Raw genomic sequence first — 18,975 nt, 5'->3', positions numbered from 1 at the left:
TTTATCACACTAGTCACATGTAAGCACATGTAATATGTTTACACCTTTGTGGTTATACATTCAAAATAATGTCTACTTAAACATTTGTTCCAGTGCAGTAGTTCATCCCATAGACCTCTATTCCTTTAGCTATGGAAAACTAATCTTAAGGTCCTTATAGGGACACTTCACTCAAAAATGAAAATTGTGTAATTTACTCACACTTACATCATGTTGTTCCAAACTTGTATGACATTCTTTCTAAAAGATTGTTTTAGAGAATATTTCAATTATTTTTTGTTAATACAAAGAAAGTCAATGGCTTGACACTGTATGGTCAAAAAACAAAAGACATTCTTTAAAATATCGTCCTTTAAGTCCCACTGAAGTCCGTCAGTCATACAATTTTGGAACAACATGATGGTGAGCAAATCGTGAATTTTCATCTATGAGTGAAACATCCCTATAAAGATCTTTCTGAAGATCAGACAAGAGTCAAACACACAAACAGTCGTGACTGCACGCAAACAGCACTACTGTAAATTCATACAAGGAAACAAGGGAAGGACATTCTGGTCTCATTGGACAGATTGTTCAAACACATGCTCCACACTGTCCAAATGATCCTCAGTTTCCTCCTTCCATTTTAAACAAACATCTGAGAGACATGCGTGGGTAGATCATTATCTATTCAACGTGTGCCATCCTCTCAGGACTCCTGAAAGCATGTGCGTTTAGCAAGACCACAGGAAGAAATCAGTGGAGTCCTGTGCTGCTGGGCTGTAAGCGAAAGCAGTCCTCTCCGTCTCCACAGACCGCAAGCCTATTCTCCCTGAGTTCAGAGAGATCCCTGTCCACCGCTTGCTGTCCCCTCCTCCTCCTTCCCTGAAGAATGAGAGGTTTGACGGGAGGTGAAACTTTAGAAGGGGTCGAGTCATTCTGTCTCTATTTCAGCACCCGTTACATCAGAGGAGGAGTTAGGCTCTTCCCTCCAAAAAAAGAGAAGGAGAAAAGGAAGAGGGAAAAAAAACATGCCCCAATCCCCTCCATCTACCCCCTCCCTCATCCTTCGTGAAAAACTGTTGAGTTGCTGTCCGAGAGTCTCCAGAAAGTAGCTGAAGGGTTCCAGAGCGCACTGCCCCAGATCCCGTGAACCCTCGGACAGGAGCTCGCTACTAGGCTGAGCAGCGTCCTGGGCACTGGGGATCCAAAACCACGGGAGCTTTGAGGGGGAGTCCTTAATATCCTTGGATAAAAGAGATGTGTGCAACTTTAAGGACTTTTAGAGAGCCACTGGGAGAATAAGGAATCACGGAAGACACCAAGGACCGGTGAACCACAAGGATCTCAACAGAAAACAGACAGCAATAAAGGTCAGAAGACACCTGGGTAAAAGTTCTTCACTCACTTGTTTTTTTTTACATACATTTTCTCTAATATTTCAATTTTCATCCCTCACTCTGTCAGCAGCTGGAAGTTTACCTTCATTTTTGTTTGGAACAGGCCTCTACCTGTACATTTTTTGTTTTTCTGAATGAATTCCTCAATTTACTGACCTGTGCGCTCAGCCAGGGTACGGGTGGGCCAAGCGGTCTGGTCATAGGGTCGTTCCGAGAGTTTGCATTGGATTACTTTTGTCTTTCTTCATAATCAAGAGCAGGGAAGTAGGACAAACATCAAAGGCAGAGAATTACCCAGAATTTCGCCTCTTATTCTGTTTGTTTGCTTTTCAGAAAAAAGAGATGGGTTTGACTCTTGGTGTTTTCTGGTCCACTTCGAGGTCATGCATTGGGGGGCGAATGCATCTGGATGGGTGTGTTTGTTTGCTTGGTTAAGAGCTGCTCTCTCAGCATGCTTTGAGACTGATACTCTCACAGAGATTTCAACTGTACATTGCCGGCTACTCTGAGGCTTGTGTCTTGTGGCTTTTCTTGTACTGTAAAGGCTGTATTTTGTGGATTCCGTCTTATTTTGGTTTGAGGATTGTATTGTAGCATGTTGTAGATGTTTCTTGGTTGCCTGGTGCTCCTCATGGTTCCTCTGGCTGAAGCTCTTGGAAATATGATTAACTGAGTAGCTATGTACTGTTTGTAGGGGATAAGGGACTCTATTCATAAAAAAAAAAATTAGTTAAGGAAAACAAACCTACCAAGACAGAAGGTCGTTTTACACTAACCACTTCCTCATGTAGAAACGTCTACCTTCTCTCGTTGCGCACACACACCTCTCTGACTTGACACTGGGCATTCTGAAGGCTAATCACAAACCTAGTGTGTGTTGTAGCACCATTATCAATAATGCCCTGCTGCCGTCAGCCACGCAAGGAACAGCACCAGTAGACGTCAATTTGAACAAAACCAAATGTTGTAAATAAAGATGAAGAGGACATAATCTTACGTACAGAAAGAAAAAGAATGCAGTGGTCTTATCGTGTTTAACTAGTTTTTTGCTTAGTGTGTCATGTAACGTGGTGCAATAAAAACAGTGAGATGTGATGCACGAATATGTCCTGTGTACACACATTATGCAGATGACCGTAATAGTGAAAGCAAACCAAATGGCTAAAATGTGAAAGGTTAGAAAAACGTATGTTTCCTCTGAGAGTCATAAAGCTAACTAAAATCCGCTCACAGAAAAAGCCGCTGCTCTTGGACGAAGTTTCATGTCATTACTCTTCAGAGAACATTCTGTGCTGAAGTGTTGGCACATGGTTCACCTGTAGCACATGTGAAACTTCTTAAATGTTCTGTCTTTCACACTAAAAGACACACGACATTATTTCCTAGCATTTCGTTAAACTGTAGAGAGATGCTGAAATGGGTAAACGTATTAAATATTTTAACTGAAGGGGTGACAGTAGAATGTGATGCCAAAGACTGCCATTGTTCAGATTTAAATGGTCAATTCCTGTGGGTGCTGGTGATGAATCGCATCCGTGATGCTCGCATGTCGTGAGCCTCTTTAAACTGATACAGATACACATTGGGGCTGTTATTTATTCATTTTAATTAATCATTAATCTAAAAACAACAAATACAACCCATATGAATTTTAAAGCCGCATCATATTTTGTCAGAGAACTTCAGGCAGCAAAACTGATTCTAGATTTGCATTTCATGAAGGAAATATTAGAATGTGCCCACATTCCAGCAGTCAAGTTTCAAACTTTAATCTTAAAAGTTCTTAAAAACTGTCCAATAATATAAAGCACACCTAAATATACCAATAAAACAAGGTTTTAATGTGGTCTGGGCAGAATTAATTGCACAAAAAAATGATGATGAGATGAAGAAAAAGTAGTAAGATGAATTTTAATACACCCTTGCACATAACAGATAAGAGCCAACACTTCTCTCTTAGAAAGTGTTCCGTTTATCGTCTTCCTTTCAACAAGTTAAAAAAGAAAAATACAAGCATTGCTTGTTCTCATCTGCAGCACTAAGGTAATTAGAAACATGTGGAGATGAATTGGACCCTTTGCAGATATACACACGGCTTCCAGATTTCAGGCTTCCTTCTTCCTCGGTTGTCTGTCATTTTAGCAGCCACAATCTACTCTGTCTCAGACAATTTTTCCAAATATGACATTCTCTTAAAATCTAAGCCTGGAATGGCCCACACTTTCATCTGCAACTGCTGCAATCTTACTCACCGTACTAAAACAGAGCCCAATAAAAAATCCAAGCTAAACATGAGAGTGATTTAAAGATTTGGGAATAAAATTTAATTGCCAATTTGCCAAATCGTAAGATTTGAAGGAAACTTGACTGCTGTGTCCAACTAGGGGTCAACGACCTGATGCTAATTTGGCTTATCAATTCATTCAAAAATACAATTACATCATGCAATAAATAACTTTACCACAATTCCATGATGAGCATGTTTTTTAGTTTCAAAATTAAAATTAAGTCATGTGGTGCAACCAACATGCAGGCAAGAATGTCAATAAGTGTCTTAAAATATTAGATCACTTGACTTTTTTTTATGAAATGAAATGTCATGTGGTGTAACCTTTCAAAAACAATAATATTTTGTACACTTACATGCATTCAAGGTTTAGGGAAAATCTGCTATTACTTTTTACTTGCTGGTTACACCACATTTTAGTGATTGAATATCAACTTTTCTTTAAAATGTTATGAAACATTTTCAAAACAATGTGGAAGCAAATACAATGAGTATTAACCTACGAACTTTAACCATGCGTTTTAAGCCTATTATTTTTCAACATTATTATTTGTCATTGATTTACTGAAAATTATTGACTTTCTAGCTGTTTTGTCAACGTTTTCAGTGTGATCATCCCTTAAGCCTGATTTAGCTTTGTGCAAGCAAACTGGAGAAAACGTTCTGCTCTGTCTCTCATGACTCGCATGTTCCCACAATATAAGCAAGTTTTGAGCAGAATGAAGCTTCTGAGAGGCTTTAAAAAGGGCTTGTGGGTGGTGATCAGGACCAAGGTCTGAGCCTTCCAAACCACGTTCGGTGAAAAGCTGCATTCTCTAGGAGAGGCTTGCTTCTTTTTCCTGCTCTCTCTTTTCTTTAGCTGTGGGCTCCAAACTCAATTAAAGTTCCCACATGCCCAGATCTCACTTCATAAATTCACTACATCATGCCCTGTTGGTCTTCATTCTGCCAGCACTCATTTCCTTCTACACTCCTTGGGATGGAGTTAAAAACTGCAACTTGGGGCATGTTTTCCAATCTCCTATGAAGTCTTTTTCCTCCTCCCTTGCTCTTACGTTCTCTTCCAATCTTGCTAATTTTATCAGAGTCGTCTCCTGATTGAACAAGAGCGTATCATATGTTGACACATCCTGGTTTTCTGATCTTTTAAAATGTCGAGCCATGCTAAAAAATACTACCATAATGACAAACGTGATCGAAACATCGTTCTCTAGTGTTGTTCCAATATAACGAATTTCATGAACAACAGCAGAACGAGAATTCTCTTCTGTTTACTCTCAAAGCTTCTGTTTCCAACAGTGCTGCCTCATGCATCCTAACAAATTCAGTACGGTCCCTCATTTGTCCCTCTGTCATTCCCTCCTGCCCATCACTCAAGTTGTTTCTCTTTTCTTCTCCTTTCTTTCTTTTCTTCCTTGCTTTCTCATTATGGAATATTTTTTGAAGTGCGTCTACGTGTTTACTGGACTGGCTGCCGTCATCTTGGGAAAGTCTGACAGCCAGATGTGGAATTCTTAAATATATTTTTCAAAAGAAACACTCTTTCAAGGAAAACAGATAAATTCTATTTAACTACCAAAATAATGTATGTGTTTGTGTGTAAATGCATGTGGTAAAACGGCAGCAATGGCTAATGAGATGAGCAAGGTAGGGTTAGCGTTGTCTGGCTTCTGAGATTAGCTTTTAAGAGTCTCTTTACAATATCTCAAAAACTGTTGGTCAGAGCCGGGGATTGTTGTGGACCACTATACTGTCAAAGTAACTGCAGTGTTTAAATGTAACATCTTGTTGAGTCATGGAACCCCAGACTCGTCTCTTAAAATTTTATGGAGCTAGTTGTTGGGTTGACTAGCTCAGATCTTATTTCTTTCATAGTTTAGTGACTAATCATATAAACTTAAAATTGGCCATCTTGTACAAACAGCTACATTCATTAGGATGTAAACTGCAACTAACCCTGGAACGTGATTAGAGATTTAGGTAACATCAGTTACAGCATGCTGCATTACAAACCATTATGTTTGTCTTGGGACTTATTTGCTTTACAAATCAAATAAAAATCTTTATAAGTATTTCTCTACATTTTTCCTCACCACCTTCTCCAAGGAACACAGCGTTTTAAGATGCTACGTATCCTTGTCTAAACTTTCCAGCAATAACCTTTTGTCACATAAAACTGTTCAAACTGACACTCCGCTTTCTGACTAATAAACTTTGCAAGAAAAATACGGGACTTTATGGTCCCATATCAAAGCTTTCTCAACAAGAGTACAAACACCCTTAACAAAACACCTTATATTACCCGCTGTTTTCTAGTTAACCGTTTAAACAGCTCTCAACTGCCCAATCAAATTTTGACTCGAAACAGCTGACCAGAAATCAAAGACACTTGGGCATAAATCCCACAAAAACAAGAGCTCAAACTCTTTTACTCACTTCAGAGGAAGTCAATAATGTCATGCCAGACACCACAGGCTGAAACGAGGAGCTGGGCGCTAAGTGAAGAGAAAGGGAATAAGCTAACAACTGTAGCTCAGATCCAACCCTAAGCACAGCCAAGGAAAAACAGCTCCTGGTGGCCCACCAAAGCACATCGCATACAAGCAGACCAGCCAGAAAGCAGCGTTTGCCATTGTGAAATTATCCACAAGTAACTGAATAGATGATTAGATGAATCGACCACGAATAGTTTGGCTTTTGAAAGAGCTTTTTCATCGTCTACATGCGTATTCAGAATGTTCTTATAAAGCCAAAGCCATAAACGCAACAGAGCAGATGCTGATGTCAGCATCAACCCTATGGAGTGTTGTTAACAAGGCCAGACAAGAGGGTGCCATGCTGGACTCTTCAGCTCTACATGCTGGAATTACAAATGACACTCACTGTAAAGACATTGAGTACATTAGAATAGATGGTGATCAAGTATAAATAACAAAGACGGGACAGTAAAAAGAGAGTGTGAGAGAGAATTGGCAAAGCTGACTTCCAAGACGCAAGTATAAACAAAACTCAGTAGCTATCCCTCTCTCTAAGCTGAGCTTTACAAAAAAATACTCTTGAGGAATAAAGGATTTTGGCAGCACTCTGTAAAAATATGGAATAAGTGAGACTTTATTACTAAAACAAATGTGTCCAGGCAAATACCCTTCTTCTGGGTATTTGTAAGATGGATAACTGAGACAAAAACAGGACTGAGGAAAAGATGATTTCTGTGATGAACTATAAAATGAACCCAGGGACCCTGTTTAACCGAGTTTTGTTTGTACAGCAGTTTCCATAATGATATTCCATAGGGTTGTTCACACAGTATGCGTTATTGCGACCAGAATGAGTAAGACAGAGCACAATGGAACAGATCGCAGTGGTATCAAGATGTACTTTTAAAAGTTCAACTTTTAATTTGACACGTTTTAACATAGGCACTGATGGTGTGAGACGCTGATAAAGTTGTAAGATACATTGCAATGTCAAAGACATCCATTAGTACATATTAGAGCCATGCGCGGGACTGTTTTCTTCATCCCGCTCGCCGAATTTCTGACCATTACCGCCCGCTCCCGCAACGTATGTGTTACACTCCCGCCCGCTCCCGTAAAATGTATGTCCACTCCCGCCCGCACCCGCAAAACTCTGAGAATTTATTCCCACACAATAATAGAGATACATTGATTTTGTGTCTTCTCCCGTCCCGCAGGAAAAAACACGTATTTTTATTGCTATTATTAAAGAGATTCATGGGGTTGTTTGTTTCGTTTCCCTGGCCTGCATGTATTCTGACGCACTGATCAGGAAGATGAATAGTAGCCTGGCTAGGCTATTGGGGACATCTAAAACGCTTAGGCTCCCGTGCGTTTTTTTTTTTTTTTTTTAGCCGCCCATTCCCGCCCGCAGCAAAGTTCAAACCTCCCGCTCCCACAAGATTTGCGTTGGGTCCCGGCGGGACTCAATCCCAATGCAGCTCTCTAGTACATATTTCCAAAGAAATACAACCAACACAGCTGGAAAAAAGAACTAGTTTGATTTAGCTTTTTAGCTGCAAAATGGGCTGACGTCTTTGACTGTAACGGCACGTCTTGCTGCTTTTTCAGTGTCTCGTTCATGAGCGCCTTATTTTTAAGATGGCATGTCAAGATCCTTGGTTCTTTCCAATGATCAGTACTGCGCCTCAAAGTTTTAAATGCAAAAAAAAAAAAGTGTGAACAACCCCTAATTCTGCCAGTTCTAATGTAGTGGAACTGCTAGGATTTAGTATTTGACAACCAGCATGACTGATGTTAGCAGAGTCAAACCCAATGAAAACAAGAACACGGATTAAATGTTCATGTGCTACACTTGTCGGTGACATCATAACAGTGATACTGACTTCGTAAAAACATCCGAGGAACCCAAGGGTATCAGAACAGTCTGGAAGCCATTCTGGAAGCTCTATGAATTATTGCTATTAACAACACATGAAGAGCCAATTGGCTGGAACAGTAGAGGATCACAGCTGTCCATACATCACATCAAAGCTAAAAGAGGATGATGAAATGAACCCTGGGAACAGTAAGTAGACTGTATAGAGTGTGGAGCTGTATTACTCAGATGGGTGGGGAAAGGATAGGGAGCCATTGGGATCACCATAGAGCAGTGGTGGTACTAAGCTACAACCAAATCAAGAACAAAGTTGACAAAATCCACATTTAAAAACTAATTACATTAACCTAAGCTTAGTTAACCGGTTATCCTAGCTATTGACAGCTCTAGTGCGAGTGCTAATCTACAATGCGAGAAATCTGACAGCTCAGAGGAGCAAACCATTTATACTGAAAACTGTTGTAACAACTGACAAAAATGTTAATATTTACATTTATTCATTTGGCAGACTCTTGCCTTTTCCAAACGTGAAAGTCAAATATACACGTCAAAATACACACAGATTGTGGGAGTCGAAGTCCCTGGGAATCGAACCCATGACCTTGGCATTGGTAGCGCAACACATTACTAACTAAGCTACAGGAATTAAAAACCAGTTAAATGAGATAGACAAAAATGTTATGTTAATCAAAAGCAGAATTGCACATCTTGTGTAGCCCACAAGCAATCACATACCTTAACTGTCTATTATTATTTATTAGTGACGGTGAAAGGTCAAGAGACTGCATAATGGAGACAAATGCAGCCCTCCGTTTTATGGCTGAAGGGAGAGAGAGAAAAATAAGCAAATTAGAAGGCAAGAGTTTTCCTCTCAATCCCTCAGGTTAGCATCTGAACTACTATGTCCTGAATTGTTCGGTTTTGGCATCGGCCGACATTTTCACATCTGTTCTGGATATGTTAGCTGCCCATTACTACGCCCAAGACAAAATATTTTGAATTGTTTTTCCTGTGTGATTGTGAAAAATGACAGGAGGGAATCCAGTTGACTTAGTGTCCATTGATAGTTAGAGATAATTAGGTTGAGTAAGTCAGGTCCCTGAAGCAGAGAGTGAGAGAAAGTGATGAAAATGAAGACAGACACAAATGGAGACAAATCATCAGGTTTCTGGACAGCACAAGATCTTCTTTTCCCATGAAGTCAGGTTCAAGGCCAGGTGTCTTGTTTGGCAGACCAGCCAAAAGGACGATTATGTATGTGACCCACTTTCTCCACTATAGCCCAGACTTTTCCTTAAAACCTTGTCTTACACAATTCTCACTTTCTAATCTCTTCACTCCACACATCATGCTTCTCAAAGTCTGTATCCTGCAGTGTCAAATTGCTCCAGCGTGTATGATTATTTCAGAGCCGATTAGGCTGCGTTCGGCTGTGGCTTTCATTTCACTTTATGCTTTGAAAGACAGAGCCAGCCGTTTTGAAACCCACCCCTAAGCATAGGTTAGCTTAAGATTACTGACTACATTCAGTTAGAACCAGACGGTAGAGCCTTCAAGCAAACAAAATAAAAAGTTATATTAAACAAAGTTATAAAATAAAGCAACTGAGGAAGAGAGCAGAATAAAAACTCTATAGAGGCCACTGACCTGGTTCAGTTTAACAAGTAAAGGAAAGGGAAACTGCTTACAGCCTACAGTATATAAGGGCCCGATTGGCATTAAAAAGTCTGGTTCTTTCGGACAAGAAACCGATTCACAGATTCCAAAATGTTCCAATATCAAATGTTGTGCTTATGGGTCATAGTAACACTCTTATATAACTCTCATTCAAATTAAAATGTCAGCAACATTCTTAGAGAGACAATACTGTGTTCCAGAGGAGCTGATGTTGGAGAGACAGTTTCACCTTGTATGTGGAACTGTATTGGATCTGCAGACACCTCAGACGCAACAGCTCAGATGGCAGAATTGCTGACTGAAAAATGTGTGTCTGTATAAACAGGGAGGGGAACCCGGAGCGAGCACATCTAGGTGTTGATGAAAAGCAGAGCTCAGCATGGAGGGAAAGGTGATACTGGGATTATAGGAGCCTAACGCAGCTCCCGGAGAGTACTGCTATGCCAAAGACTGAAGACTGAAGACATGCTGGGATGCGCAGAGTGGGAGATTGTTAAATACTGAACTCTTTAAAGTGGGATACACAGCAGGATGTAAGAGCACCTAGGAATGTGATCCACTGAACCCTGTAGAGAAGGGGGTAGTAAGTTACAGAGCAGGAGTTACAAGGGTGGGAGAATGGTTATAGTCCACACTGAAGATGGGTTTTGTGTACAAAATGCCATGGTGATGACATCAGAGGAGTGATGATCTGTTAGCAAGGGATGTGAAACATCTGGATATGGGCATGTGTTAGTGGAGGATAAGAAGCATTCAATGTGTGTTTGATTTAAGTGTCTGAGACAAGACTGAATAGCACCAGGGTGCCTGTGAGAACAGAAGGAGTAAAGGTTGTACAACATGCAGAACTGCTAATACACATACTTTTCATGGCAGCATTCCATTAAAACATTGAAAGAAACAAAAATACCCCGGCCTTGTCGATGTGTCTAGAACAGTACAATTTTATGCAAAAATCTTACTATAGCATGTGTATGACAAAACAAAAGTTTTAAAGGTAACTTGACGATGTGCAAGATTGCTGATTGGCGGCTGATTTTCTCTCTCTTTACAGGTGAATAATTGGATTTACCACTGTCCGGCGGTTGAGGAAGAGAAGAGTAAACAGAAGAAAAAAGCAAACAAAAAGTAGGTGAGGTGATAACAGAAGCAACCATGAGATGTGTAACATGGTGCATGGGCATTATTCTCTGCCTCTCCATCTGCTTGCTCAGCAAGTGCCACTCAGGAAATGAACTAATGCAATCTCGACAACGGCGAGCACCTGCCGATGACTCCAAGAAATGCTCCTACACTTTCCTGATGCCCCAGCAGAAGATCACAGGCCCGATCTGCGCCTCTGCTACTGGACCTGAACCAGACAAAGACCGGGTGACACGTATGGACATTGCTGATGTGCGGGAGGTCCTTTCCAAGCAGCGACGGGAGATTGAAATGCTGCAACTAGTGGCAGACGTGGATGGGAACTTGGTAAATGAGATGAAGCTTCTTCGCAAAGAGTCTCGTAACATGAATTCCAGAGTGACACAGCTCTACATGCAGCTGCTTCATGAAATCATCCGCAAGAGGGACAACTCCCTAGAACTGGCGCAGCTGGAGAACCGCATATTGAACGTCACCACGGAGATGCTCCGACTGGCCTCCCGTTACAAAGAGTTGGAGCTGCGTTTCGCAGGCCTTGCTGCCACAGTCAATAACCAATCGGTGCTCATCGCTGCCCTGGAGGAGCGCTGTCTCCGTGGATATGGACGTCAAGATCTGCCAGCCGTGCCTCCGCTGGTTCAGGTGGTACCGGAGAGTATTCCGGCCAACAACAACCGCTTCACCAATGAGATTCAGAGAGACAACAACAACCGAGCATTTCCTAGAGGATCACGAATGGACACCCCAACGCCCGACCCGCTGGGAATCCCACCACCCCCACAGGGCACCCTCACTTCAGATGGTAAGTGACAAGGGACAGGGAGAAAAAAATCACTTGAAATACGTGATCGAATTCTGGAAGCTCTTGATAAGTCAAGCCACGTGTTTCACAATCTTACCACAGAGTCAAAAAAAGACTTAGTGTATTGTCGGGTAGCAGTCAGGAGCCATTATCATTGTAGGCACTGAAAATTTTTGCAAAAGGTAGCTGCAAATGAGGCACTTATGACCAACCTTCTGAAACCTAAAATAAAAAATTGGACTTCTGTGCCACTAAAGATGTTGCTCACCCCTGATGGGACTACATGTTTCCAATGAGAGTGGCATTGAGATCTCATCCTCCTAAAGTATGAACACATAGCCAGGAACAGCTAGTGCACTGCTGTAATGCCAAAAGTTACTGAGACAAATCACAGAATCCTCTATTCTGCTCCTGCAGAATCCTCTCTGGCAGCCCATGAAAACAAAATATGAGCTCATGGATTCCTGAGCGCACACGTGAAAACATGCACTCACACTAGCCTCCTGGAAAAATCTGTAGATTTAAGAGGGTCAGAGGAGAGTGAAGTAGAGGAACTGGTAGTCTAAGCTGGACTGGGCTTCTGTATGTCTACTCTATAAATGCACCAAAATGTATCTGTCCAGTGAGGAGTGAAGATACACATAGGAACAAGAACATGCAACATAAAAGCAACAAGATGTCTTCAAGCACTTACTCAGCAAAAAAAAACAAAAAACAAAACATTTTCCCTTCTTCACACACATGCAAGATAGTTATGCCGCCTCTGTAACTTAAAAGCAATTTACATGACCATGTGTTCCAAGAAAACAGGTGCTACAAAAAATGGCCAAGCTGTTGTTATATACTTCAATCAAAGCATTAGACAGACAATGAGAAAAAAAAAGGGTGCCAGTGTAAGCAAGCACATCCCACTAGGTATACCACGGCTGCCATTATTTATGACTACTAAAAGACAGAGAGAGAGAGATACATACTTTGAGAGTACACATGATATTTCCATTCTTGAAAATGATGTTCTTGAAGACGTTTTACTGTACAAGACAAATAAATCAGACATGCCATTGTTGCATTGTTACAGCACTTTAAGCTAAGCTTAATGGCATAAACACCTGTGTAGCACTCAGCTTTACATCTTAAGTAGATGTACATTTTGCAAGGATTTAATTTTATTCACTCAGAAATGCAGGTTTGTCTGAGTTTGCTCTCACTCTTTCTGCCCTTCTTAGCAGTATAAGGTCGACATTTATGCTGCCACTTTCAAGACTACATCCCTGCTTGACAGGTTTTACAGCCATGTAACTGTCAGTAAAAGGCAAAACCATAAAACACAACTTTACTGCACACACAAAGGAATTCATTAAATTTGTAACTTGAGAGAGGTAAACCCATGCTTGCGACATGTATAGTTACCAGCGCAAGGGCATCAGCCCTGCTCCAAAACATAAGAGCTACCTGGATGTATAAAGCCTATATAGGGAGCTATCTTCTAAGACAACAGAACCTCATAAATGTCTGATTTAAAATGCTTTTTCAAACATGTGAAAAAGTGTTCCTTAAGTGATAATCGGCTAATTCTTATAGCTAATTTCAGCTGACATTAGCATGCTGCTAAGCTAATGACACTCAGAACAAGCTTTACTTTTATATACTGAATCTAATATAGAAATATGTTTATAATAAACATTTTCCTTGAACTTGGATCACAATTTCAGAGAGAGAGAGAAAAAAAATCAACAGAGATCGTCACAAAAGTAATTTGGGATTGTTTGCAATACGGCCTTATAATTTGGCCAAAACCAGGTATTTTTATGGCAGCGTCCTTTAGCCTTCACATAGAGAGCACAGATATGACACCTAAAAACGCTATCTAGGTGGGCAGCTCACCTGGTTTTGGAACATAGCCAAGAGAAAAAAAGAAAATTTCCCCCTCATGACATCCTTCAACACAATGGAAAACATCTACAATTCTCCAAAGAAGCACTTATACTTTGTAAGGCCAAATATGCAAGCCCGTGAAAGTGTGATATTGTGATTTTGGGCTACAGCCTTTAGTGATAAAGTCTTGAGTAGGTGTATACATATTACAACCATCAAACCTTTACAAACACAACCTCCAGTGGTAGGTCTCTCCAATTCCCGTCTCTTTCACATACCCACATTTCACAATAAACAATCTCTACTGCTTATCCAGCAGATCTTCAGTCTGAACCAAAGACTTAAACAATGATACAATCTCGAAGTTCCTGAAGCCAACGGCTCCAGAGTCCAGGCTCTCATGCGGCCAAGGCAACTCAATAGGGCCCGATTCTCTCGTGACTGACCACTAATGACAGCTCAGTATAGCCCACTTCACCTCAGAACACAGAGAATTACAACCGCAGCTGACCAAAGCAAAACACTCTTCTAACCTCTGGGGTTGTACAGAACAATTTTTTATTTTTTGGCCAATGAAGATGTATCATTACTGTTTAAAAACAGTAAAAAAAACAGTAGCTGCTCAGAGAGTAGTTTTGGATGACTCTAAGACTCAGTTCTGTTTGAGGGTCCTCTTGGACCCAAGCAGAGAAAACTCCCATTCCCCCCACTCTGCCGATGCCTGCCGCTCGAAGCCGCCGGCACAATGCCTGTCTGTATGAGCTCAATGGCTGTCATTCATGGACAGGCGGTCAGGGCCACACTGGGACCTGGCTGGTTAACACAGCTGTTTCAGCACAGCAAGAGCTACCGAAGAACTTCCTCTCAACACAGGAAAACTCCTCTTATAAAACACACCAACCATATCGCCCAAAAGGGTCTTTGGCAAAGGAGAATCTCGCTTTCTTCCTCTCTCATTCTACAAAGGGGAATCTCGCTTTCTTCCTCTCTCATTCTACATCTCTGGCTCACCCCTATATGACTGATAATGATTTTAGCTTCAGCTCAAGTATAGAGGAAAAAGAAAAATAAGCGGAAAATAACCGAAGGAAGAGGGAGTCGCAGAAGGACTGAGCTGGTGTCTGGGCATGGTAACTTCATCAGGACAAAGAAGGGTATTTATCTTTCAGCCAAATCTGAAGTGCTGGGAGATCCCAGGGCAGAAATGATGAGTCCAGAGACCAGGGAGAGCATTCAGTTAAGACAACAGTGTCTCTCTATGGTCAGGAAAACTCCCTAAACTGATTCGAGCCCTCTATATTAAGTGTCCAAAATATTTCAGGTCCGAATCCCGATCAAAGCCACCTAAACACAGAGGCACCGGAACCAGCCAGTACCTTTTACAGTGTTAAGGCCCATTTCAACAGGGGCAATAACTATTATCATCCCCACCAACAGATAACAGTTTATTATAAGCATGTGTTGCAGTTACATGGTCTGTTTCTTTAAATGCTCAAGCCCTTTAAAAGTTGGGTGTTCAAAGTTTGATAGGCTGTCAAATATTTTTATTGTTCATCAGCATGATGAAAATAGTTCCGAATGGGATTTCAATGTTATTATTCCTCTGTGACATTATTGTTATAGCTGCGGTGTGGACTTAAAGTTAACAAAAAGATAACAAAAAAAAGAGACATGCGCACCATGACGATATTCATTTAAAATACTGCTGATGATGAAAATATGACAGGAAAAAAACAACATAAGAAAAATCTATAGAGAATATGATTATTTTAAATATTCCAATTAGTCAATGTTGGGGATGACCCGCTTGAGCTGCACGAGATTAATCAGGTATACAGTATACACAACACAAGCATAATATTACAACAAAATAATGCGAATACACAAGTGAACCAGAACTAATTTACATGCTAGAAGGAATGTGCAAGTCACGTTGGGAATACAAATGGTCTATCAATGTATCTGCACTGGTCCAGATATTACACTGAAATGAGAAACCTAGTTTACTTTTCTCCTTGTCTTCCTCAGGCCCGTTCAGAGACTGTTTTCAGGTGCGGCAGGCGGGGCACAGCACCAGTGGGATGTATCTGTTGAAAACAGAGGGTAGTGATAGACTGATTCAGGCCTGGTGTGAACATAAATTAGACAATGGAGGCTGGACCGTTTTTCAGCGAAGGAAAGATGGCTCGGTCAACTTCTTCAGGAACTGGGAGAACTACAAGGTAAGGGCCCAGAACACACAGACCAGAGCATGCTGCAAAAACTAAGAAACGAATAAGCAGTAAAGTCCTCTTTTTTTCCTAACTCTTTATTCAACTTTAGAAAGTCTAAACATCTGATAAGAATCAGGGAAATAGGGCAACCTCTGGAGACAGTCTCAGTGTCTGCTCCACATCCCTGTTATGTGAGTGTGTACGTGTAAGTGAACGTGTGAGATAGATGGAATGTGCGATGAGATTACCAGTAAGGCCCATTAGTGATTTACTAGTTCAGTTCTCAAGAATTTTCAGTTATATAGATTTGTTATATCAGGGATTTAGGTTATCAACCATTACATGAAAATAAGTAAAGACTAATATCAATATCAGCTGAGAAGTTTGATAATATTAGTGCATGGTAATAGATCATTGGTAAGAAATAAAACATCTAAGCTATGTATTCCACAACACGTTTTCTACAGCATTAGTGCTGAACAGGAAAAGACATTTCACCTTTAGTTGGGGAAACCAAAGAACTATAGCTGTGATATATAGGAGGCTTGTAGACCCAAAGAACATAATTCATTCTCTTTCCAGGAGCAATGGCCCTAAAATGTCCATTTTCCCCCTGTACACTGCTGAAATCGGTGGAAAAATCTAGTTATGCCTTTCTAAAGTAGCTCTCAAGTTCCCTGCAAAGTCTGGCTTGGGAGTGTGACTTCAACGGTTTTGTCAAAGTCGAGTGTTTACTTGCCAAATGAGTGAATTGTAAGTCCAGAGTTGAAGGCCTCGTACAGAAAAATACCTCAAATCCTCCTCACTGACACAAATGAAATGAAAACAAGTAAAATAACTGCGCAGCCGGGGGAACACACATAAATCCACTAAGCGCACTCAAGACTTAGATTAACTATTTCCATTGGAGAAAAGATCAAACTTCTCTCTCACATACTCCGTCTCTATTACGGTTTCTCTTATTTCCTCCCTTCTTCTCCCACACAGAAAGGCTTTGGGAACATAGATGGAGAGCACTGGCTGGGCTTGGAGAACATCTATAACCTAGCCAAGCAGGGGGACTACAAATTGCTGGTGGAGCTGGAGGACTGGGTTGGGAAGAAGGTCTATGCAGAGTACAGCAGTTTCCATCTGGAGTCTGAAAGTGAGGCCTTCAGGTTGAGACTGGGCACCTACCAGGGCAATGCCGGAGACTCCCTCACAAGCCACAATGGAAAACCCTTCACAACGCTCGATCGGGATAAAGACGCCTTTACAGGTCAGATGCTAACAGCCAGTTAAGAACAGTACGATTGCATAATTCTTTTTTTTTTTTAAATCATAGGCATATATTATAACTGGATATTTGTCTGCAAGGTTTATAAAACCCTGAAAAGGCATTTTCTTAACTTTCAGGCACGGTTTTGTCAAGCGATCATTCTAATTATCATTCCAAATGTCATACGACCCTGACAGCTCCAAAGCTAATAATGTCCCACTAAAGATTTGATTGCCAATGATGCTTGATTCGTTTTATCGGGGACACACCAAGAAACTGTACTCGAGTTGACAAGGGTTGTCTGGAATTGGTTCTGACATGAGCAAAAGCTTTGAAAAAGGGTTGTCATTCTTATTGCATTCTCTTCTCCATATTCTTCTATCACAGGCAACTGCGCTCATTTCCACAAAGGCGGCTGGTGGTACAACGCGTGTGGTCAAACCAATCTGAACGGCGTGTGGTACTCCGGTGGTGTGTATCGCAGCAAGTTCCAAGATGGGATCTTCTGGGCGGAGTATGGAGGCGGGTTCTACTCGCTCAAATCAGTCCGCATGATGATCCGGCCAATAGACTGAGGTTCACCCCAGGACCTCACCCTCATATCACATGAGTCTAAATTGCTTGAATGTACTCATAACTCACTTCAGCACTTATTTATAATCACACATTTATGTTTATGAGGACTGACATGTATAACACAGTATAGTCGTCATTGGTAACAACAGCATTACAAATCGTGAAAAGGAGTTAAAGGACATGCGTTTATCCAGACTTGAACACTGACGCCCTTTGGTCTGTTGAACAGTCCATCGAAATTCAGAGAAGACGACGTAAAGAGTCGGATGACAACTTGGTCAACTTCATGATCTCCTGCTCTTCTCCATCTCCTAAATTTTTCCTTTACTGTTTTACTTCTTACATTCTTCTCCACTGCAATGTCTTCATTGGTGTCTGTTCCTTCTGACTCTCCCTCATTGCTTGGACTGACGACTTCAATGCCTCAATCGCAAGCTTTAATCAAAGATCTTTGGCCTCTTGCTTTGGAGGCTTGTCTGTAACAGGACTAGCACTGGGCTGAACTGTTCACCAGGCCCCGTCTGCATTCGGGGGTAATGTTGGTCTGTAAATATACTTCATGTTTTATAGTTGTTTGTTTTTGTAAGAGTTAATTTAAGGACTCACCTCCAATCCGCAGTATTCATTTGTTATTTATATATCAGTGATCTGTATTTATTACAGTTATAATCCTCCAATCATCTATTTAACCCCGATTATGATGTACCATTGTGCTTTTGACAAACTTTTGTATACTTTTACCAAAAGAGAGAGAATATTGCATCCAGGGTTGTAACCACCATGTAAATTGAAAGGGACATGACCCCCAACTTCCAGCTTAGAGGTCGATCAATATGCGTTTTTCAATGTCTAAATCTTAAATTCAATGTTATTTCGTCCACAACATAATATATTTTCAAGTGAAACAAGATACTCAACAAGAAAAAAACAGGGAACGACTTGATTTATTTTAGTGGGAGTTGATTGGACTGTGAAAAGTGGACGTTAAATACCATAATGGAGCCAAACCAAATATGAGTTTGTTAAAACAGTTGGTTGAGATTATCCAACTGTTTTTGTGGCCTTATTTTTGTGGCCTCTGAGAGATAGAGTCGTTTCAGAGTATTATGAGCAAGCATTCAGAACTCTGGAATTGGCATCCTTTCAGTTAATGAGTTGAAATTTTAAGTGAATTGGTCATGCTTCACAGGAAGTGGAATTTATCGATCAAAAGTTAATTACATAAAGTATAAAACCCTTAAAAAGGCCTTTAGACTTATAACTTTCAGACAAGGCTTATTCAAGCAATCATTCAAAGTTTGTCTTGATGAATCTTCATTTTCTAGCTACACTTGTAGTTCTAATATATGGATTTCTTTGAATTTCAAATCATATTAATTTTACTTCTTAAAATTCGAATTGCAATTCTG

At 40.7% G+C, this 18,975-nt stretch overlaps 2 protein-coding genes across 5 annotated transcripts in view; one reads left to right on the top strand and one right to left on the bottom strand.

Moving 5' to 3' along the window:
• ralgps2 (Ral GEF with PH domain and SH3 binding motif 2) overlaps window positions 1-18,975 on the bottom strand; it is a 225,813-nt gene that overhangs the window by 20,728 nt on the left and 186,110 nt on the right. The gene's annotated exons all lie outside the window — the stretch shown is intronic.
• Window positions 1,012-17,825, top strand: angptl1a (angiopoietin-like 1a). 2 transcript variants are annotated; one of them, XM_056262754.1, is made up of 5 exons: window positions 1,012-1,352; window positions 10,754-11,644; window positions 15,548-15,741; window positions 16,720-16,990; window positions 17,378-17,825. In XM_056262754.1, exons 2-5 carry the CDS (start codon window positions 10,855-10,857, stop codon window positions 17,563-17,565), a joined length of 1,443 nt encoding a protein of 480 aa, XP_056118729.1. In that variant the 5' UTR covers window positions 1,012-1,352; window positions 10,754-10,854; the 3' UTR covers window positions 17,566-17,825. The 2 variants fall into 2 exon arrangements, with proteins under 2 accessions (XP_056118729.1, XP_056118728.1); XM_056262753.1 differs by having other exon boundaries at window positions 1,012-1,368.

Source organism: Rhinichthys klamathensis, unplaced genomic scaffold, assembly GCF_029890125.1.
Source record: "Rhinichthys klamathensis goyatoka isolate OS25496 unplaced genomic scaffold, OSU_Roscu_1.1 h1tg000196l_1, whole genome shotgun sequence".
NCBI classification, from domain to species: domain Eukaryota; kingdom Metazoa; phylum Chordata; class Actinopteri; order Cypriniformes; family Leuciscidae; genus Rhinichthys; species Rhinichthys klamathensis.
The sequence above is the reverse complement of the archived record's forward strand: the minus strand, read 5'-3'. Positions and strand labels throughout refer to the sequence as shown.

What these genes read in the sequence shown, in the direction of transcription:
- angptl1a (XM_056262754.1), top strand. Translation starts at nt 10,855, where the DNA reads ATGAGATGTGTAACATGGTGCATGGGCATTATTCTCTGCCTCTCCATC. An exon ending in GGAACTGGGAGAACTACAAG is followed by an intron (nt 15,742 to 16,719) that starts GTAAGGGCCCAG and finishes TCTCCCACACAG; the next exon opens with AAAGGCTTTGGGAACATAGA. An exon ending in GGATAAAGACGCCTTTACAG is followed by an intron (nt 16,991 to 17,377) that starts GTCAGATGCTAA and finishes CTTCTATCACAG; the next exon opens with GCAACTGCGCTCATTTCCAC.